Consider the following 23673-nt stretch of genomic DNA (forward strand, 5'->3'; position numbering starts at 1 on the left):
GGGCTGCCATGTAACTGCCTAACTAATTGAGAGCAGAGTCTATATCATTTATCTTTGTACCTCCCAGTATAGCCTAGTGCTTGGCCACAGTCCATTTTCAAAAAATACTGGTTGGATGACTCGTTGGACACCCACTATTCTGTAGGTGCAGGCCAATTCACTGTTAACTGACAATAGAGCAAGTCTGGGCTATTGGGCAAAGGTGACACCAGAGGCATTCTGGTTTCTAAACTTTCAATACACTAGCCATTCACACACCTACCTGTAAAAGGAGGATAAAAATGGTACCTACCATTTAACAAAATAGGTCATACCGCGGCCCCTGTGTTTCAATATCCCAACCAGGCAGATAGAGGAGGGTGTGGTAGGTTCTAGTAGGGAAGTTGAGGAGAGCAGCCAGAGCATCTATCTACCTAGCAAATATTTACTGAATATTTTCTATGTGCTTGGCACTGCCCTTTTAAGGGACCAGGACTTCTGTACTCTACATGTCAAGGGGGTGTGGTTCATGCTCCTGTGGAAAGTATAGGTTAAGTCCCAGTCTGGTTCACATACAGCCTAGCACAGTATTGGGACACTGATTCCTTTCAATAAAGAAATTAGTTTTCTTTGAACGAAATTTTTCATTGTTATTTCTTCTGACAGATTGTTGATCATAATGTGTCCCTTTCAGTTCACACAATGTTTCACATTTGAGCAGTCTGACTTTTCTCTCTCAGTCCCACAAAGACACACTCATACCTTCTTGAGCACCACAACTGGGTAATTAAGAAAAATGGAGTGTCAGATGCCACAGAAAAAGTATTCATCTTTGAAGGGGGACCAGTTTACTTTCTGCCCTGGAAAATTGGGTGTTCAAGTGAATAAAACTCCAGTTAATGTCCTAGGTCCTAAACTGTCATTGACTCAGGTGACCTTTGGTGGATTGAGTGTCTCCTCTGGGCCTTGAGTTCTTTCTCCTTAATAGGTAATTGATATTCCCGCCCCAGCCTGCGATAAACGAGGGGCCACCTGCCCCTTGAAGATTGATCATTAGCAACAGAGAGAAGATTCAGGCTCCGGTTTAGAAATGCCTAAGAGTTTGAAAGAACCTAAAGATTATGGAAGAAAAATGGCTTTTCTTAAAGATCGCTGAGTTTTCTCTGGGAAAGGAAGAACTCTATTCTTCTCTTCTTACATATATCTTTCTTGGCCTGAAAAATTTATTTAAAATACTCAGAGTACTCCCCTGCTCCAACACACAGTCAATTACTGTTTATTAATTGTGTACAGTATTTTATAAGGAGATGGAAGTATCTACGAAACTCCTATATTCCCCAGAGGTTCACTGGCTATCTCATAGCAGTATTGAAGAATTGTCAAACTTAAAGATGAGTTTCATATCCTTCTTTTAAAAAAAATACAATTGTTCAAATTTTCTGATGTTTTCTGTAATATAAGAAATTGCTAACTCTAGTAGATAGCTGGAAGATATATTTTTAAAAACAATAAATTCACTAATTAATTTTCTAAAGACTTAATTCTTTTTTTTTCTTTTAAATCTGCCCCTCCATGGTAAAGGAGTGTTTTAACAATTAATTTTTAAAATTGCTTTTTTAAAAAAGAGAACATTTGAAAACAGATGTCTAGAAATATTTCCATAATTATATGATCTTGTTGCCTGAAAACACTTTGTCTCACTTAAAATAGTCTTTTACCTGCTCTCTTTAAAGACTTCCACCTATCTTTAAGTCAACCAAATACAGGTATTCAGTGGAGTTCGAACTTGTTTGTCAAAAATTTAGGGACTTGACATCATCTGATTAGTTTAAAAGAGCAACTGCTTGACAAGGTTAAGGTGAAAATGTATTAGGTGAATAAAATAAAAAAATATTATCTACATAATTAGTAAATGGGATTGGAAAGAATGTCCTGATTTAGTAAGCACAGTCAAAAATGTACTTCTTCCTTTTGAATCTGCATATCTTTATGAGGTATTTTTTCAGCTGCAATAACCATTTATTTTAATAAATATCTAAATAAACTGAACTTTGACTTGGATCTTTAACAAAGTGCTAACAAAGATCTTTAACAAAGTGTCCAACAAAGTTTTTCAAACTAATGAAGCATATTCAGTCACCTTGTTTTCAGTAAGATGTAATTATTCTAAATTGGAATAAAAGATCTTTATACCATTGGTAAGATAAAATTACCTATAAGGTATTATTTATTTCCCTCCTTGGTGCAACATTTTTAATTCTCATGTTGTGTGTCTTATAATGTATATGATATATATAATATAATGCACATATTATGTGTAAATTTTTATGAGTAAATATATTTTGGATGATAGGCTCAAAATATTTTACCAATAGGTACAAAAACAAAACATTCAGAACATGCTGCTTGTATTGGTTTCCTGTGGCTGTTATAACAAATTACCACAAACTTGGTGACATAAACAACAGAAATTTATTCTCTCATAGACCTGGAGGCAAAAAGACTAAAGTCAGCATCACTAGGCCAAAAGCAAGGTATTATCTGGGATTTTATGGGACATCTGGTGAAACTAAAGAATATAAATCCCAGAAATGCACAATTCTAGAAAAGGTTCTCAATGTATTCCATTTAAACTTGAACTAAAACTAAGGATAGATTAAACACAACTGAGAACAGTGAACAACAATAAAGTGCCCGATATTGTAAATATATATGCATAATTATTAAGATCTGTCCATTTGAGTTTAGTAAAGGAGTGATTCTCAGACTTTAGTGTGTATCTGAACCCCGGAGGGCTTGTTGCAGGGTTCCACCCCAAGCAGGTTTATGGTCTGCCCAAGAATTTCCATTTCTAAAGGTTCCATGTAATGCTGATGTTCCTGCTTCTCAAGGGGCCACACTTTGAGAGCCTCTGCAGAACATTTATTGAAGGCCTATCATGTATTAAATAACGAGCCAGGAGCCAGGGGCACAATATGAATAAAAACAAGTCCCAGGGCTCAGGAGCTAATGGATGAGAAAGTCTAGTGGACCAAAAAGACATAATACATGTCACTTTACTATACAGTAGATGTCTTACGATCCAGTGACCCAGGTACCCCAATAGTTCAGCTCCAGTCAAAGGTAGAGTAATACAGAACATCCTAATGTCCTGAGATCTTGGTAGTCATGAGCTGATTATTAGGATGAATTTTCTTAATTGGCTAAGTAAATCTATAATTAACTATAATTAATCTATAATTAACCTTTTAACAAATAGAAAAGTAAGAAGAAAATCCTAAATTAATCTATGGCCAACTACTGTTTATATAATAAAGTTTATTCAATGTTATGAGCCAGTCAACAAAATAGCTATGTGCTAAACTGATTTCCATCAGAAGCAGAAGTCAGAACACCATCAAGAAGGAATCAAACACTCTCCTACATCTATACCAGCTACTGCTTCTACTCTGGGTGATCTTGAGTCAGCGCTGAATGAAGATGCTGCTGGAGATAAAGTCAATGAGTGTGCTCACAAGCATTTGGTCATTCAGCAAATGTTTGCGCTGTACAATCTGATCTTGTAATTACTGCTCCAATGGCATATGTAGCTATTAGTGAAGTTATAGAATGGACAGTAGTTTGATGTCATCTTTTTAAAAAATGTATGTATTTTTTTAAACATATTTAACAATGAACAGGTTTTTGTTCTTTTAAAAGTTTTGTGTTTTTTTTTCCTTTTTCGTTTTTTGATATGGCAAAGACTGCTAGTATTTACCAATATCTGCGTTCTGCCTTTTAACCTGGCCATCGAGCCTAGACTATATTTTTAACCTCCCTCGCACTAGGGTGTGGTTGTTTGGCCTAATTCTAGTCAATAAAATTAAGCAGATATAATGTGGACTCCTCCAAGTCTGACTCACAAACATCTCACTTTTTCCCATCACCAGCTGAATAGACAAGACATCAGGCTCTAGACAAAGTTGGAGCCATAAGATGGAAGGAAACTGAGTCTCTAAAGGGCTGAATAGAGCATCTCTCCACCCATCTCATCTGAATAAAAAATAAATTTCATTGTGTCAAGTCACTGAAATATGGAAGTTGTTTCATACAGTAGTTAGCCTGCCCTGACTAATGAGTATTGTCATTATTACTATTCATAAAGTAAACGTTTTAGAGAAAGCAGGGAATATGATGTCAGTTACATATATATGTTCAAGTTTCACTGGTAAACATAAGATATTTCACAATATCAATAGAATAATGTCTATTGATCTAGAAAATCTAGCAGGATCCTATCTGCCGTTTCAATAGGGATAAGCACAGATTGCTAGAGAAAGGAGAGATACTTCCCAATCTGAGAACTCAGGGTAACACAGATTTAAAATATGATATCATAAATATGTTTTAGAAGAATCATAATATATTGGAAAAGCATTCTAAAGATTAACTCACTTAACCAAACCTAAAAGAAATCTAGCTGTTCAGACAAAAAAAAAAAATCATAATTCAGAAGTAATTATTCATTTAGTCATTGACCATGATTAAAGGAGTACTGCACATAGAAGGAGCTTCTAAACACAGCAGCTTCTAAACTTCTAGCCTGGAAAGTCCGAGCCTGAAAGTCACAGCAAGTCTCTTTCATTCACGATGTTCCACCTTTTTTCACATGAGAGAACAGAAAACTCAGTATCACAAGGTGACAAGTCACTGCAGTAAACACAGACCAAAACTGACTGTGCTGACGCAGGCGGAGGGGGATCCTGTGGCCAACATTTTAGCAGCATCACAAAGGACGAGGACCCTGACATGACCCTGACACTACATATAATTCCCTCATAGCTCTTCAGGGTATTAGGAGGGCAGAGAAATCAATGGTCAGGTCTTCGAGGCCTCATCCAGGATCAAGACCTAGTTCCTTCCTTATGTAAAAGTCACTTGCTGATGATTCATCAAGAGCCAAATGCCCTAGTCTGTGTTCTTGGGAATGAAAATCGATACTCTTGTCAATGAATTTTATCTTCCTGCCAGGGCTGATGAACATGGGTATTCCCAATTCTTCTCAGTGTTGCATTGCCCCTTGCCTTCCCAACCCCCACACAACTGTTTTTCTTTGTCTCTTGTCAAATACAAAGAGAAAGAAACTACTTCTTAAATTTCGCCTTCTATTATGTGAACATCTGTGAGCATATAAACTGTGAATGTGGTTTTCATCTCTTCCCCTGCTTGAGACCCACATTTCACTTCCAACCCATTGAGGCCCAATGCACCTGGCAGAGATGAGTCAGTGCTCAGTGGGGTGGCTTTAAATTCATAAATGATTCAAAGGCAAGAAACAAAACAAGGACTCCAACACTTTCACTGAGAGAGGAGACTGTATTTAGGAGATTATCACCTTAGGCCACAATTCAGGAAATTATTTTTCAATCTCAAAATAGCTGATAATAACAGGGATAAAATAATTGTTTCCTGAATATTATTAGAACAATCCCTGTCATTTTATAGTTTGCGTCCACATTAGTTATCGTTAACAGTGCTACAGGAATTTAATCACACTGGAAATTTTAGTAAGCTTTTGTAAATATAAACAAATAAAAAATTTTAAGGAAAATAGCATCTTTGTCTAAAAAAATGTATTTCAAATGACCTATGTAAGTAACATGAATGTTTGGAGGAGTTATTTTCCACATGCCCCCAGGGCCTTATTGCATAAATTGAGAAGCAGGAGAGGTACTAGGGACACCTTGGTCTTTGGGATCTGATCATACCACTCCTTTGTTTTAAGGTAAATTTGGGGATTGTCAAGTTAAGCCAACATATAAGTCACCCTAAATACTTGTAGAGTTGGTGAGCCTCACCCTCTGGCTTCTCACGATGCTAAAACAAGATCTGAAAAAGAGAACTGTATTGCTTTGGATATGGATAAATAGAAAAGGTATAAACCATTGGAAAAATCTTTATACATAAATCCTACTGGGTAATGATTGTAAGAAAATCTCTGTGATTGTTCATTCATGCATTTGCTTTTTGAACACATCCATATGGAGCACTGCTCCAAGCCAAGCACTATTCTTAGCACTGAAGATATATCTGTTAACAGATGAGGATTCTGTCCTCAGGATGCCTGCATTCTAATAAAAGAGAGAACCCAAAACAAGTCAATAAACAAAGTAATGGCTGATTGTGATACATGCCATAAAGAAATTAAACAGAGTGCACAGATAGAAAGCAACGAGAAAGATTCACTTCAGATGAAGTGTTCAGGAAAAGGTCTCTCTGACATTAAGGTGACATTTAAGCATTTAAGACTTGCGGCATGAGAAGAAGCCAACCCTGCAAAAGCCAGGGGGAGGGCATTCCAGGCAGAGAGAAGAGCAAGGTCCCCAGCCCCAAGTTAGCAGAGCACTGAGCAAAGGCCAGCAGTCCTGGAGCAGGGCTGGAGAGGAGAAAAGAGCCAGACCCTGGAGGGGTGGTGAGCCCCAATCAGGCACGCACATTGTATTTTACAGCAGTGGGAAGACTCTGAAGGGTTTTAAGCAAAATAACAACGACAACAACAACAACAACACAATCTGATTTATGTTTTCACAAGTTTTCTTTGGCCACTGTATGAAAAATGGATTGGACAAGGCAAGAGCAGAAGGACATTATGCTAAGATTCAAATTAAGTTAAAACATGGTTTGTGCAACCAAGGAGTTCATATATGATGTGAGGCAAAAGCAAGTGAATAAATAACGATGGTATGAGAAATTCAGCGCGGTGTGTGTGCTCAAGGCACCACAGCAGCACCAAGAAGGAAAAGCTGCCTTTGACCCTGTCACCTATTAAATCACGCCATGTTGAAATAAAGTCAGATGGATATAGGCAACATTACCTTGTATAATATATTGATCTTCGTGCAGAAAGTAGTACAACTTGAAAACCACTGCACATTTTCTCAGAAACCGAAGACTCTAGAGGAGCAAAAGATTTTGCTAGCGATCCCCAACTTGTAAAAAGAGCCCGTTTCAATCATTTACTTGGAAGTCTGGTTCAGAACAGGTTCTCTTCGGACATCAAGGTTTTTCTAGGTATAGTGAACTTTTAACTGTAACCTTGTACTGGTGATGAATATTGAAAAACAACTTCCTAACTCCACAAGAAGATTTTACCTGCCCCCCAGATGTGTCAGGCCAAGGAGTTCAATGAAGATTATCAAAGTCATTTTCTATCTTAAGGAATCAGAGCAGTATAGCTGCTTTCTGGTCTTAGTGAGCAGTGAGGATCTGTGTAGGATGAGAGCAGAGTTAGGAAGTGAGAGGGGGCTTGTGGTTGGACTGGGAGAAAGGTGCAAAATGGGAATTACAAAGCAAGGACCTCCACCTTCATCCCCTTTCACCCCTGCCTCTTCTACAGCAAGGAGACAACTCTGGGTGTGGCAAAACAGCCTGGCAGCAAAGCAAAGGAAAGAAGGGGACTGACACCAAGGTGGTTTGGAACGAAGTTTTCTCTTCCCTTCCTCCATCATCTTTACCACATGGTGCTGGAGACGCGATGACGAGTAGGAGTGAACACCATGTGGAAACCACTGCTCTGGATGTCACAGCCCGTGTACAAATCCAGCTTGTCAACTTACGCATCGCGTGGTCTTAGATTAGTAACTGCTTCAGCCTTTAGTGTCCTCATGATAAAATGAAGACAGTATTTCCTCTTAGGTTGGTTTCGAAGATCAAACACAAGGTGAGTTGACTCTACATCTTCTCTCCTTTCTCTTTCTTACCCCACCTGAGAATCTGTACTAGTTAGAGGTTCAGGAAAGCAATCCTCACAACAGAAAAAGACATGGCTGGAAGAAGAGAAGCCAGTTGTGCTTCCTGCAGGGTGGACAGTGGTTACATAGAAGAGATAAACCAATTTAAGTTAGATGCTCCTAAGTCCAAGACTGCTTGTTCTGCTCGAAAATCACAAAGATATGACCCAAACTCTCTAACCATTGTTCTGACATTATCATCTGTCATTTCAGTTTTCTCAAAGCAAATTCTGTGACATAGTTATCTTACCTCTGGTAAAAGATGAACAGATATTCGTACCCTTGCAAATTTCCTTTCACCTTGCAATGACACTTTAAAATTTCTCATTATTAACAGTTTTTATAATGGGCATCAATATAAATCCCACTTTAAGAATTCTCTTCCTGTAAGTTTATTTGATTATCCATCAGTCCTTTCATATTCGTTATGTCAGTGTCTGCAGTAATTTACAAAGAGACGCAGCACACAGTTAGAATCCTGTTAGCTGGAGGAAATTTTCCACCTATAGTACAGTTAGGCACACAGCTCTCAGAGGTTCCCAGAGACCTCAAAGTATGTCCATGGTTCTTGGTCCTCAGTTCTCCCGAGATGCATTATCCTCAAATAACTGTTTGGTCTCACTGAAGTCATGTTTTAACCTGGGACTGGCCCAGGCAAAATGCTTATTTTCTTTTCTCTGTTAGCAATGCAGCCTAGTGCAGTGGCTAAGAGTGCGGGGCCATGATCTGAACTGGAGGAGTTTGAATCTTCATGCCGCCATTTACAAATGATTCTGGGCAGGTTACTAATGCTATGAAATGGAGACAATATTGGCACCTACTTCATATGAATCCTTATGAAGAATAAAATGCATATAAAATATTTAAAACAATGCCTTGACACATAATAAGCTCCAATAAATGCTAGCTATTTTGATTAGACAATGAAGCGAAGCTTTGTGTCTCCTCCCAAATCAAGACAGCCTCATACAGTACAAGAAAACACTCACTGCCTATGGTCACTTACCTTCCCCCGACCAAAACTCTCAAACAATAAATAGTATGTATTTTGAATGTCTGATTCAAAACAAACTTTAAAAGTACTTTGGTAAGTATCCCAGACAAGTACCCAAGCACTGTGTGTTTTCCACAGTCGGGATGGCCTTTCTTGGTGCTCTCACCTTCTGCTCTCAGTACAAGAGACGAGAATGGCAGGCCAAGGTGTGCTGAGAGTGCTTCTTCCCTGAGTGACAGCTGGTGCTGTCAAAAGTCGTTACTGCTGGTGTGCACAGACCTTCTGGCAGAACAGAAGAGCCACAGTCTCCCTGCCCACCTGTCAGCTTTGTCCAGGAACAGCAGAGAAATTTGCTCTTTTCTTCCTTCAAAGGCTCCGGCGAGCCCTGGCGCCTTCATTAACGCTTGCCTCTTCAGCCTCGCCTGCCTCCTCTCCCTCCCAGAATACATACTCTCCAAACCATTCTTCCAAGAAGGGGATTAGCCCAATTAATCTCTGGACAAATGTCAAGGAGGCGGGGGGAGGGGCACCTTTCAAGCGCCGCGTCTCGAATAGCAAATAAGGCCAGACGTGCTGATGCCGCACGGCACACGGGTGAGTGGGAGCAGCTGCCAACACAATGGTACTGAGGTCCTCTTAATCTGAAGCTTAGCTGCCCAGGGGCTCACTTTCTTGCCAGCCTGTCCTGAGAGACCACAAGCATGAGGCGCTGGAACTCTTCTCTCACCATCTGGGACGTGACTTGTGACAGGAAAGGAGCTGCGTGTGGGATTAGAATCAAATTTTGAAGCAAGCACTGCTCTCCTCTCATCTCCTGTGTCTTTGCACTGCAGGCTTCTGTTCTCCCTCAGCCCACTCATCTTCCCCAGGCTCCAACAGATACTCACCTCCAAAGCGTGGTTTGAAAATGAAAAGTCCTAGATTCAAAGTAAGGAAATCAAAAAGGCAAAAAAAGCCATTGTGAGGGGAGCTGGGAGGAGGATGGGAATGGAACGAAGTCTTATTATTTATACACAACAATAGGCATGATTATTTTTCCCCCAAACCATAGGTTTCATTGGCCTGATCCACAGAATTTGGGAGATAGTCCTAGGAGTGCCTTTTCCTTGCTCTAATTCTCAGAAAGGCTTCATCCGATGCATCCAAGGGATTTACTGTACTCGTAATAATTCTCTGGAGTAGAGGTTTGCCAGTCCATAGTCATTCTCTTCCTCCCGTCCCTCCCCCACCCATTCTCTCCAGCCAAAAAAACCTGGCTTAACCAGCGGGCTATTAAACAGCACATCCACACGCTACAGTCCAATGATTCAGTAATTAATTCTCATAATGATGATCTGGAAGGATTTCTAAAGACCCCTGGAAGATCCAAGAATGATCTCTACCCTACTGGTTTTGCATATGCCTTGAGTGGAAGAGACAGTTTGGGTGCCCAGTCCAGGCGGTGCTACTTACTAGCCTAGCCATGTGACCCTGAGCGAGTTACTTAACCTTTCTTCCTGTCACTGTTTCCTCTGGAATGTGGGGATACAAAGTGTATTAAGAAAGGTAATAGACAACACTCTAGTTATGCAATGTATCCTATGAACCAGACATTCTGCCAAATGATTACCGGAATTATCTTATGTAACCCTCACTCACGACTGCTGAGTCGATATTAAGTGTATTTTGTTACAGTCCAATTTGTTCAACATTAGTCCTGCATGTACAGCACCTCTAGTAATAATTAACCAGAATATCTGGTTAATGTAAACACTTCATTTCCTGACTCTTTTAGATGGCAGAGGCAGTCTACTTCAGGGATACTATTATCCAAAATTCTTCTGTTCAGAGATATACTCTTGAAATCAGAACTTTTATTGGGCTTTATGGAGACAACATGGCTCAGACAACAAATATAATATACCAATTTCCAGCAGTAATTGAACACATTAAAATTTCTGTAGTAAAAATATATGGATATTCTCCCTAAAAAGAACAATAAAGAGCTTCATATCGTCTCAAAATGAGTTTTGTTGCCAAAGTAGTTCAGGCCAGGTAACATTTTGGCGCTAAATGAGTTAGGAAAGGAAAGATAGACTTATGATTTTCTCGTTTGGATTTCGGAATTTCAGAAAGGGTATTGTGAACTTGACTCCACAAAATCACTTGATAAAGAACCAAAATTCACATCCTGGTTCTGACTGTAATGACTGCGTGATCTTGGGCAAATCACCAAACCTCTCTGGTTTCAGATCGTCTTCTACAAAAGGGATGAGACTACTTACTACTACCTGCTAAGTTATGCAGAAGTAGGTGTGAAGATCGTGTGAGACAGGATTCCTCAAAGCATTTTAAATAAGTGAAGGGTTTAACAAATTCAAGCTATTTACTATCTTTAATAATTATTTTAAAGATTACTATAGTTTTAATGATGCCCTACTGCTTCCTCTTTGAAAGGCACAGAGTTGCCTGCACAGGAAGGGATCTCCAATGGAATCTCCTTCTCACATGCATCACTGTTGTCGCTTCGTATCCATCAATCAAGATCAGCACATGCATGATGGCTGCATGACTGCGGTATTTCTCCAGCTCAATCTGTAAGAATCACCTCCAGGAAATAATGACACGCTACTGTGTCAAATCACTGTAGTCACTGAACACCCGAAAGACCTTTTGTGCTTTGAAGAGGCAAACTGCCTAAGAATCAGGTTTTCCCTAACTGGATTTTACAACTTCTGAAATATCTGCTAATGTCCCCTTTTCTGTGTGATCTATGGAGAGAGCACTAGCCTGGGAGTCTGACCTTCCAATTGCTAGCCCCCGCCTGGCTTCTAATGTTCTGTGTGATCTAAGCCAAGTCACAGCACCTCCTAGATAAGCTCTCCAAGCTGAGCCTAAAGAGACTTTGGACAGTAAGAGAGGGCTCACTGCTGCTGTCTGGTATCCTCCAACAGATTTTCTGCAGGATTCAAACCCTAGTTGTCCCCACCACACACCGCTGGGTGACTGCCACTGCCTTTGCACTGATGTCAATCGTGCTGCTGATGTCAGCCCAGCTGTGACAGTTGAGTCCAATGCCACCCACAGCTAATCCAATGAGTCACATCTGCCTGCTTTCTCCTTGCCATGAGCCCAGGGCAGAGCTCATGGCCTGCCTCCTCCTCTACATCTCTTTATGCTCTTTCAGCTGGAGGAGTCTCCAAGGCCAAGTGATTTGTCCCATTAGCCATGGTTCTACAAAATTAACCATGAATGTTCTCTAGTGTCCGTAGCAACCTTTCTGCCAGGGAGCAATTAAAACTATCAGCTACCCTTTTTTGACATTAACTTCCAGAAACAGAGTCTCTCTGGCCACTGAAATAAAGTGAGGGGTGGGGCTGGGGGGCTCGTAAAAAAAAAAAAACTCCCTTCTTCAGAGAAGAAGGACATATGGTGTAACCTTGACTACATAATAAAGCTAGTAATTACTCTCAGTAACTGAAGGGCATTCTGTATTTTAAAACCCCAAAGTCTATGACATGCATTAAAATAGTAGTGTGTACATGTAACAGGGAAAAACACCCTGGACATGGAAACTGAACTTTATTCTCAAGGAGGCTGCAATCTAATAGAAAAGATACATAAAATAGATTATTATATTATTATATTTACCATATAAAATAATATGGAGGGGCTATGATAAAGATAGCTGCAGTTTGTTATGGGAGAGATAATAGTGCTTACCCCATCCGGAAGGCTTCCGGGAGGAGGCAATTTATTGTTGTTCAGTTACCTAAACTCCCTGAATCTCAGTTTACTTATTTTTTAGTGGAACTTAAAATACATTTATGTACACTTATCTACATTTATGGTGAAATTTTCAACTTGTAGATATAAGTTGACATAATATTCCTAGCTCAATACATAATTGCTAATGAAACATGACCAGCTGGTCTCTCATACTGACACAGAATCTAATGTTCTTAAAGCAGAAAACTCTTTTTATCCAAATGTCCCACCAAAAATTTATGTCATTTCCTACTGTATTGCTGCTTTATGACATACCAGAGTCTGAAGATGGACTGATAATTGTTCGAGCAGCTTTGGTTTTCAGTAACTCCAGTTAACATGTTCTCCCAGGTCAAAGAACAAGCTGTGTTCCCAAATACATTTTTCTTTTTTCCTCCCTCCTTCCCTCCATACCACATGTCTGGAGTGTTCCATGTCTCAGTACTCTTTTGCCTGGAAGAAATATCTCAACGTTCAGAATTTGTACTGCATGTTCACATGTGTGGTGGCAGCCCACAAGTGAAAAAGAAAACAATAAGGTTTAACTATGGAGATAAGGTGGCTAGGACAACACTAGGGCAATTTTTTTAATATTAAATCAATTATCAACAAACATTCACTCTGTACCAGGTGTTGCGAAGGATGATAAAGAGTAAGAAATAGTTCTTCTTCGAGAAGGTTGCAATCTACTTGGAAAGACAAGACTAACACAATTGGAGAAATCAAAGGGTAATAAAATGTAATATATTGCGAAGAACATAACAATGTGAAATATTTACATTGTAACGGTTCAAAGGAAAACAAATAATTTAGGAGGGAGGAGGGCAGCAGGAGGCACTCAGGAGCTGAAGCATAGGGAGGATGTGGACCATGGCAATGAGCAGGTAGGTCCTTAAGGTAAGAGGACCAGCCGAAGCAAGGACACAAAGATAAGAAAAGGCATCATCTACCCTCAAGGCAGCATGGCAACAGCCTGCGTGGAGAGGTGGGGTATGTTAGGTATCCCTTCAAGGATGACTTCTGACCTCCAAGTGAATATGAGGCACATAATTACCCCACACCTTGCATGACCCTGTCTAAAATTTTTACTTTTAAGGATGTTCTAGACATCTAAAAATACCATAAAGCCCTATGGGTTCTCAGTTACTCCCTGTGAGATGAGTAAATGAAGGAGCCCCATTTATTTTACACCCCATGGTCTCAGTCCATGGTCAGCAGCACCGAGGACTTCAGAATATTTTAGTTGTTCTCTTTCTGCTTCCTATTGAAATGCAGTGCTGTGCTAAACCACTTAGCACACTTCTCCGTCCTCATCAAAGAATGACTATCAACCAGTTTCCAGTTGTAATATGAAAGGGCCACAATAGGATGAAAAGTTATTCAGGTTGGATATTATATGAAAAAAAGAAAAGATAAAGTCATGAAGACTCCAAACAGAATCATCCTGAAGTTTTCTCTCCTCCCTCATCTCCATCCCAATCAATAATCAAATCTTGCCAATTCTATCTCCACATCATCTCATGTATCTACCTGTGGCTTCTATTTCAGTCACTTAGTTCAAGACTTTATTACTTTTCTTTTTAATTATCATAATAACATAATTATATATATATTATATGCCATATATATAATCTATAATAATATTATAATAGTGCCCTCCATCCAGACCCTCTTCTCCATTTCTAAGTTCAACCAACACAATTTTACCTATTTTCCTAAACACATCGTCAAATCACTCACTGCTTTGATAGCTTGGCATTGCACCCCTTCCCCTACACACACACACACACACACACACACACACACCCTAGACTTCAACACTCTCCACTACTTGGTCCCATCTATCTATTCTTACTATTTAACAGAAAGAGAGAATTCCGAGGCTGTTTTTCTACTGCTGGTTTAGCATTTTATCTGTCCTTTTTAGAATGCCAACTTCTTCATAAGAAGAGTCTCTACAAGTAAATTGACTTCAGTGTTTTCAGACCACAAACATTTTAGCCTATGATTTATTCCTATGAAAAGAATCTAAAAATTAAGTCTAAAATTATGGTAAAGTCCAAAGTCTTTGATCTTGTGTGGGACTTAACGATAATTTAAGGGTATCCCTATCCTGATTCTGAGTAAATTCAAGGTGAGGAATACAGATCTCAATTTTCTATTTGAACTGAAATAAAGGGAATTCCTCCTCTGGCCTAGAAAAGTGACCAAAACTTGTTGGCTTCAAGGATCTGTGGAGGACTTTGCAAAGAACCGAGCTTTAGTGGACACACAAAAGGGCAACTTTCTGATCTGGGCCTAATAATTCTGTCTCTGGAGTGATGTAAGATTGATCCTCAAACTCATCTTCAGTGAGCCATCAACATAAATGAACTAAAACAGGACTGTGGTAAAACCCATCATGATACTAATGATCCAAGAGAGATCACCCCTATAAATAAAGTTTCCTTTTTCTAGAGAGTTATGAAGGCACCATAGTATAATAGCAGAAAAGTTTGTGAGTTTAGGAGTACAAGGACTTTTATTTAATTTGTAGATTTATGATATTGATACTGAGTAAGCTGGCAGCTTACTATTGTGATATATAGCCTGTATGGTCCTTGGTTTCCTCATATATTTAAAAAAAAAAAAAAAAAGATATAATTATACTAAACTCTATTAGTTAGGGCCTAAATAAGAAAACAGGCATTACTTCACATATTTTTAATAGGGGGAATTTAATTCAGGGAAATGGTTACACAGGTTATGGAGACTGTAAGCCTAACAGCAGACAGTGGGGTAATTCCAGAGATGAATGAGAGCAGGAAGTGCAACCATCCATTAACTAGAGAGACCGAGGGAGGACACAATGTTATGGGAGTCTAGGAGTGTAGACACCAAGTGGAAGTTGAACCATATCTTACTAGTCCCATGGGAGCTGGAGGCGGGTGCGGGGGAGAAAGAGAAGAAATACGTGGCTTCTCTCTCCACCGCATCCTACATCTCCACTATTGCCTCCAAATGCCCAAACAGAACCAGGAACCAGTGGGCAAGAGAGACTAGGAAAGGCAGCTGCAGGAGTCAGTGCCCTGCAATACAAAGCAGAGCAGAGGAAGGGCTAGACGGGACCCAAGGGCCAATGGGCGCAAGACCTGTCTGAGTCTCCATGAAATTACTGTGAGGATTAAACAAGGCATCATGTGAAAGTATCCATCACAAGGCCCCATAGATAGTGAGCATTCCATAAAAGTTTGTTTAATAACCTAGTGTCATCCACACGGAGGGTCTGATGACTCACAATGTTACCGAACCTATAGGGACAAAGTAAGGCTGCTTATTATTTTTATTTTTCAGAAATAGTTTTTTTTTCCCAAAGTTTAGCAAAAATGCATTACCACCTTCCAAAAGAGAAGCTTCAGATGACTGATGAGTTACGCAGAAGCATCTCAATTTAAATTACTTACTTGTCTACTGAAGTCTTAAGCTGGCAGCTCTGTTTTCTCGTGTGATCACTTTGTGTAGAAACCAACCACCAATTAAATCAGAAAAAATGACTAATCGATCTCTAAGGTCACTTCTGCCTCTGCCTTTCTAAAATTGCTCAGTCACATCAATGATAAAATGATAAGAGGATCTGAGGTAACTGCTGCCCTTGGTCAGTTCTGAGTATCACCTGAAACAGTACCCAAAAATCTCAAGTACACACTGGGCAAAGCAGAAGGCATTTTAATTCCCTTACCTTGAAAGAGCACTTTTCCAAGATGACTTACTTGAGAAATGAATTTTTCCACACCTTAAATGGACACTGAAAAGACCTACAGTTTGTTTTATTTTTTTATTTTTTTCTGTTCATGATGCAAACATTATGTGTTCTGGATATAATTCAGCGTGGATTTCTTATTCATAAACTGATTAGGAACTATTTGGTAAAGAGTGATGTTCTCTACCATACAGGGTAATAATAAAAGGTCTTATTTATGTGGCACTTATAAATAGTGCCTGATATCATCCTAAACACTGTGTGTGTGTATGTGTATGTGTGTGTAATCTCATTTAATTTTCCTAACAAATTTATGAGATATGTACTATTATATTCACCATTTTACAGATAAAAAAAACTGAGACACGGAGAAGTTAAGCAACTTGCTTATGTGGTCACAAAGCTTGTGAGAGCAGGGCTCCAACTCTGGCAGTCTGGCTCCAGAATCCATGCTCTCAGCCACCACACTGTGCTGAGGAAGAGAAGAAGAGGATGTGCACATTCTGACAAGGGAAATGACCAGCCAGACTGTTCTGGCTTTTATGAGTACACTTTTCCTGACTGGCTCCCACCTGCTTCTACAGCTTTAACTTGTCTACCAATCCCTCTCTCTCTACTCTAACTACAAATGGTCTCCATTCTTCCTCATTCTCACCAAATGCATTCCCACAGGGCCCTTGCACATGCTCTTCCCTCTGCCTGGAATACACTTCTGTCCCCTTTCGCCTGGGGAAGCTCTTTGGTACCTCAGATCTCCAAAAAAGCTCTCCCTGACTATCTTAGACTCAGATAATAGGCTCTCAAGGTACAGAACACTTCTCTTTCCTAGCCCTCGTTAGATTTACAAGTTGACATTCTGTTTACAAGATTTGTATCTGATTAGCTTCCAGGAATATCCCCAATGTCTGGAACACCTCACATGTTCAATAAATACTTATTGACTGACTTATTAATTGAATAATATTTGTCTGCTCCCTGGACTAGGAGCCCCATGAAGGGGGAAATCATTTGTGCTTCTGCTTCTGTTGTATCCTCAGCACCTAATTAAATGCTTGACACATAGAGATACCTACTAAGCAAATACATAAACCAGAGCGCAATTTTATTATCTCTATGGCAATTACCGAAGTTTCCCATTACCTTTTAAAAATAAAAATAAAACTCTGATTCTGCTAATTTCCAAACAAAAACTTCAGTATGACCAGAAGACAGGATTTCACCACTCTGTCCACATGGCCTTCTAATGAAGCATGCAAAAGCTAGATTTCAGAAGTGGTCTTGATGGCTCACCCATGTCCTCCAAAGCTGGCCCACCTCCCTGAACAGGAGCTCGGGGGCCACATCAACGCAGTGTATTCTGCATTCTCCAACCTGGAGTTCTCTGACCCCAGTCCCATCGCCATCCCTCACCCCTCCAATGTCCACCTTAGACTATCCACATAGGTCTAACAAGTGTAATTCTGGGGGAAAAAGTTACCAAAAAGGGTAATAACTTCCCCAGACATCTTCTGACAGCTTAATTTTATGGAGGTAAAAAGAATGGATCTCCTTCTTTGATGGTCCAGTGAGTGGTTTCCTATGTCATTGGGACCTGTCATCATTGTCACAGCCCCATCTGAAAGCTATAACCAACCACCTGCTGTCACTGGGCTAAACCTTTACAATTGTAAGAAATCAAAGCTGTCTCTTCACTTCAATTTGGGAGACACAGCAATCTGCCTTTCCTGTATCAGCAGGAGGCAGAAATTGCTCACTCAGGGTTTGAAACCATGCCTGACCCCTGACCCAGGGGAAGCACTGGGCTTGGATCCCCAACATTCCAGTTTGGAAAGGTTGCTGACCTCTGGCCTGGAAAGCATGCAGCCACCTCGACCCACTGCCAGAGTCAGTGATTAGGGCAGATTTTTGTCATCCCTCTCTCTTCCTTGAGCAAAGACTGTCTTAGAAATCACCAGACAGATATAAGAGTTGTAAGCAAAAACTAGAAAGCAATCTTTTTTTAAAAAGGGGTGGGAGCTTTAAATAAGCCAGATACAAAAGGACAAATACTGTATGATTCTACTTACATGAGGTACCTAGAGTAGTGAAATTCATAGAGACAAAAAGCGGAATGGTGGTTGTCATGGGTTACGGAAGGGAGAATGAGCAGTTACTATTTAATGAGTACAGAGTTTCACTCTGGGTTAATGAAAAAGTTCTGGAAATGGATGGTGCTGATGGCTGCACAACAACATGAATGTACTTAATGCCACCAAATGATACAAATAAAAATGGTTAAAATGGCAAATTTTATGTTATATATATTACAAGTTAAAAAAAAAAAAAACAGAAGCTTTATAGGGCTTGGCCTGGGCAATTTAATATCTTTTCAATCCTTTCCTACATTTGTTGGCCAGCAGTTCCTAAGGTTAAAATAAATTATTTTCAAGTTCTTTTTTCCTGAGCATTTTCCTTCATCATATTTCTATTATCCCTCAACATGGGGGCTTTAACATGATGCTTTTCTTATCAGTCAGAATATGTTGCCAATCCAAATAACTGCAAAATTCAGTAGCTTCAAATAAATTTCTTTTTCTGTCTACATGTTCATAGTGGATCCACAAAAAGATTCCATCAGGGACCAGGGCTGATGGAGCAGCCATCTACCATGCTGACAGGAAGGCGAGCATTGCGAAACACATACTGGCTTTAAAGCTTCTGCCCAGGAGTGACATGTTTCCCCTCCATGCACACTTGGCTGGCCAAAATAGTCACAAGGCCACTCCTAGTTCAAGGGGATGGTGGGGAAGTGCAGTCCTACTGCAGGCCTGGAAAGAGAGCTGTGGAGCGTCTTTGTGAATCTCACAATGTCTTTCTCATCGTTCTAGCTTCTCTCTAGGTATTGCACATAACTTTGCATTATTTCCAAAATTCATTTTAGTTAAAATTTATACTACAGTATAAATACATATCTTGATATGCATATAATCATATAAATTATAATACATATTATAATCAAGGAAACAAAACCTGGTCTCTCCATCAAAGGACATCTCCAGTGTTCTGCCATGTGCCTCTTTCCCATAGTTCAAGGAGAAGGATACATGGCCTATTCTGCCAGTGAAAGGGGAAAAGCATCACCTCTTCCCATTACTGTCTCAACTCCATTCTGTCCTTGAACCCAGAAGATAGAGGAGCCTACAGCATAAAAGGACATGTTGCTAGGCGCTTTACTTGGAGAATTAAAAAAATCCAGTCTTGGCCTCAGAGTAGTAAAAGCTTTAAAAGGAAATTAACCAATTCTTGAGATTTATTTATTCTAGGCTATCTGGCTTCAGAAGACTCTGAGAAGTTGCAATGGATTTTAGAGGTGCTAGAGATTCCATAAATCCACATGGACGGCCTTCACCCACTGACATTGAGTTCAAGTTCAGAGTCCCAGGCAAGACACTCTGACATTCTGTAGAATGGCTAGAACATCCTTGAGAGAAGATCCGTCTCATTTATGCCCTCAGAGGAGGAGGGCAAGCTCAGATAGTAGCTAAGCCTAAGCCGTTTACTTCGCATGCACTACAATGACAGGGCTTCTCAGAGGCTGGCATCACCCTAAATGTACGAGACAAAAGTTCATAGAAGACAAGTACGTGGGGATCCCTGTACATACACACATTCAAATGCAGATTAACCAAATCTTCATTTGCTGTCCTCTCTGTTTATTTGTAGCAATACAATCAGTGTTAGAAAAGCTTAGGTATCATCATACCTCTTCATCCATGTATCCATGTATAGGTAGCCAGAGAAACCCTGGGTGGCCCTATATCATTACTTGCTAATGATAGCTTTGGGAAGATTTTCAAGTGTCTCTGGCAGATTGAGCAAAATATTATAATAACCATTAGCTAAAACAGAAAAGGAACAGTATTAAGTTTAAAATCCAATTTTCAATGTTGACAAAATAGCAGCACTGATGGTATGAGTCAGTGCAGGAGCATATTCAATTTTTATCGTTGGTTGCTTCCTTCTCAGAATTAATCAGATTGTATAAACATCTCAGTCCCCAGTTACGAAGTCAGCTATTGTTTGAAGTTCATGGATACACTGGCAAACTCTTAGAGACTCATTTTTAAGTAAATCAATAACAAAAAAATTACACATCATTACAATTACTAGGTTCAGATTCTAGGAAGGGAAAAACCAAGGGACTGAAAAACAAACAAAATTGAACTGTTTTACCTTGGAAGTCTATAAACCAAGGGCAGAAACTCAGTGATAAAAGCTTGGATTTTGAAGTCACAGATCTAGGTATAAATCCTTACTCTATCATTTACGAGCCACAAGATAATGACCATGTCATAAGGTCACATTAAGTCTCAATTTCTTCACCTGTACAATGAGGAAAATAGCATCTACTTCCTGTAGAAAATGTGAGGGTGAAATGAGATAATCCATATAAAGCCCTTAGTAGAATGCCTGGTACAGAGCAGTGCTCAATGAAGATGGCATGTTATCATTAATCAGATTTGATAGAATTATAAGGAAAAGAATTCCTTGACTAAAGTCATGTCTTGAAAGTTGCCTGGGTGTCCCAGGTGTAGAAGGAAATGCGAATCTGACTGACATTCTCTTTTCCAAACCCCCAGCAGCATAATCTTCTGGTTTCGTAGTCTATTCACCTAGAGATCAGGGGTGACAGATCTGTATAACTTGATTTGGTGTCTATCTTGATATGCACTGAAAGCAGTGGGTTTGTTTGTAGAGGTTATTTTGATACTTGAACTCCAGGGAGAACCAGTGGACATATTGCTAATAAAACTGTACCTTTGGCCTCCAAGCTTCCTGAGCATCTCTTAGTACTTAAGAGAGGGGGACTATAACATACCTTGATGGCAAATGCATTAACAAGAAGAATAAAACTTGGAAGAGATCCGGTGTTTTCTGTGGCCTCCACTACTGAATCATATCTGTTGGTGCTGCTGTTTTATAAACAGAAAGACCTGCATTTAGATGTTTATTTTCAGTGTCTTTTCCTCCTTTTAAGTAATGTTGTTACTATAACATGTCCTTTCATCTGGTTCAGTAGCCTGATGAATCCTTAGGCTCCTATTAGGATGTCACTCTACACCTTTGGTTCTTGGCCATGTCTGCAAATTAGAATCATCTGGGAAGATTTAAAAGTCCTGTTGCAGAGGGCATACCCAGACCAATTGAATCTGATTCTCCCATAGGACATTTTTAAAGCTCCTCCCAAAATAACAATATACAGCCAATGTTGAGAAACACTATTGGACTAAACAATGTAGACAGCCCTATGTCTAATAGCACACTGGGAAAACAAAATAAGCCTAAATAGAGGTTTGTAATCAGTTAATCCTGAAGATTTACCTGATAAACTGATAAATGTTGCCAGCAATCAAGTTGATGTGCATGCGTGTTACACACATACACACACACACCTCCAACCTTCTGTCTGACCCCAGTCTGCTATAATTTCCAATTTGGAGAGGTATTCCTACCCCTCTCTCCTCTCAGGAAGTTTACTGTCTGTACCATCTCATGTCCCCAACACAATGGTTTAGGAGATTGACTCCTCACAGAAGAGATAATAACTTTTAAGGTATACTAAAATAGGCAGAGAGGGAATTTTCTCCAGACTACAGTAGATGAGGGGCAGAGCGAGCAGGAACTGGGCATGGTGGCAAAAGTCATACCAGAGCAGAGAGGAAATTAGAAGGAAAGCTAACTCCTTCCATATTTGCTATGGGGAGACTCCGAATAAGTAACACAAGCCATCTTATAAAATGAGAGAAGATTTTAATCTAAACTTGTATTTTGAGAACTCCACCTTGATAAAGTTTGTGGAATGAATTTATGTTTTACTTTTCAGCTTTTAGTCTGAACAAAGATACTGAAAGTAACTGAGTCCCTACATTTCTACTTCTGAGCTACAATCACATTAATTCGTCCATCCCCTCTCTCTGCTCCAGCTCAGAAGCTAAGACTCTGGATTTGCCCTGCACCTCCCTTTCAACCAGTTTGTTTGCATATTTTGCCTGGTTGAGAACATCTTCGTATTATCCCTGGCCCCATTCTTGGAACAGTGTCTCTTGCTGTGACAAGTTGAGAATCATGAGGCTGATACAGCCCTGTACCTTTACACTTTCAGCCTGTAGAACTCAGGGTCTGGGCACTTGCTTCAGAGGCAACAACAGAAGCCAAGGCGAGTGTGCGGTGGAGTGAAGACACCAGCTAAGAATGGCCTTGGACCTCTAGTGGTTGTCTGGTGGATTCGGCTTACATATGCATAAATGAAAAACAGCTTCTCTTGGAAGGCAGAGTCTCAAATTGAACATATGTGTAACAACAGACTGATGTGCCCAGGAAGAGGACGCCTGATTAACTTCTCTCTGAGGACCCCACAGACGACATGAGACTTTTCGGGTTTGGGAGCCAAAGCCCTGAGGGTTTATGGACCACGACAGATGGCTATCATTGTACAGTCAACAGCACTGCTGTGTCCTCCTGCCCCACCTCGTCTGAAGTCTCCTCTCCTTCTCTTTTGCTTCCTTTTACTCCCAGTGCTTTCTTAAGGTTTGTTGTCATTAGGCTGACTTGAGGATATAGACCAACCGTGTTGCATTTTCACAATTTAGAGATTGTGCTCTAGCTCCAGTCTCTTTAACAAGTAAATATTGGTCTAACTTTATAGACTTTAGGCTTATTTCTTATCTTTCTTCTTTTAAGACTAGTCTCTCCCCACTCCTGCCTGAAAAAGTTTGGTTTAATTTCTTGTCCATTTCTCCTATGTTCCGTTTCTACCTTTCGCCTCCAGCTCTCGGCTGCTATAACCAGCAGTTTATTTTAACAATGGTGGGACTACATTTTTTTTATCCTATTGGGTTTTTTTCTTTTATCAATTCCTTCTCTGTGACTCAGTTTACCCATCTGTAAAATAGGGATAATATAATAAAAGCATCTTCTCAGAGGGCTATTTGTGAGGATGAACAAGTTAATTTATGTAAAATACTTGGAGCAATGCTTATACGTAGCAAGTGCCAAGTAGTGTTAGTTGTTATTTACAGTATGTTGGTGGCTTAGAAATACAGGTGGGGTCAGAGGATAGTGGCAGGGTGGAGAGTAGGAGACCACAGCAGTACTTTGCATTTCTCCCTTATAAATATGGTCCATCATTTTACTGGATAAGAAGTTTAAAATCCAAGACATATATTTTGGATTACTTCCCCATGAGGCCATTTATTACATGGCATTTGTGCAAATTTTAGTAGTTTTTTATCTCCTACTTTCAACTCGGAGAGACTTGCTTGCCTTGTAATTTAGACCCCTGAGCTTGGTGGTTCTTTTGCTGAAGGTGCTCCGTGTCATCAGAGCATGCACTGAAGGAAGTCTCTCCACCTCCTGTGCATGTCTTCTGACCCACCAACATCTGAAGGGACAACTGACTTCCAAAT

The 23673-nt window shown here is 39.9% G+C and overlaps 1 protein-coding gene across 2 annotated transcripts in view; it reads right to left on the reverse strand.

The window, feature by feature from the left end:
- The window catches only part of RASGEF1B (RasGEF domain family member 1B), a 590398-nt gene that overhangs the window by 216356 nt on the left and 350369 nt on the right, over window positions 1–23673 (reverse strand). The window contains exon 1 of one of the 2 annotated variants that reach the window (XM_039845560.1): window positions 12904–12984. The exons of the other annotated variant lie outside the window; for it this stretch is intronic. Within the exon in view, the coding sequence (XP_039701494.1) occupies window positions 12904–12924 (21 nt within the window). The 5' untranslated portion in view covers window positions 12925–12984. Of the gene's footprint in view, window positions 1–12903; window positions 12985–23673 lie in introns of those variants that run through there. 2 annotated transcript variants of the gene reach the window in all.

Source organism: Pteropus medius, unplaced genomic scaffold (assembly GCF_902729225.1).
Source record: "Pteropus medius unplaced genomic scaffold, Ma_sr-lr_union100, whole genome shotgun sequence".
Taxonomy (NCBI): domain Eukaryota; kingdom Metazoa; phylum Chordata; class Mammalia; order Chiroptera; family Pteropodidae; genus Pteropus; species Pteropus medius.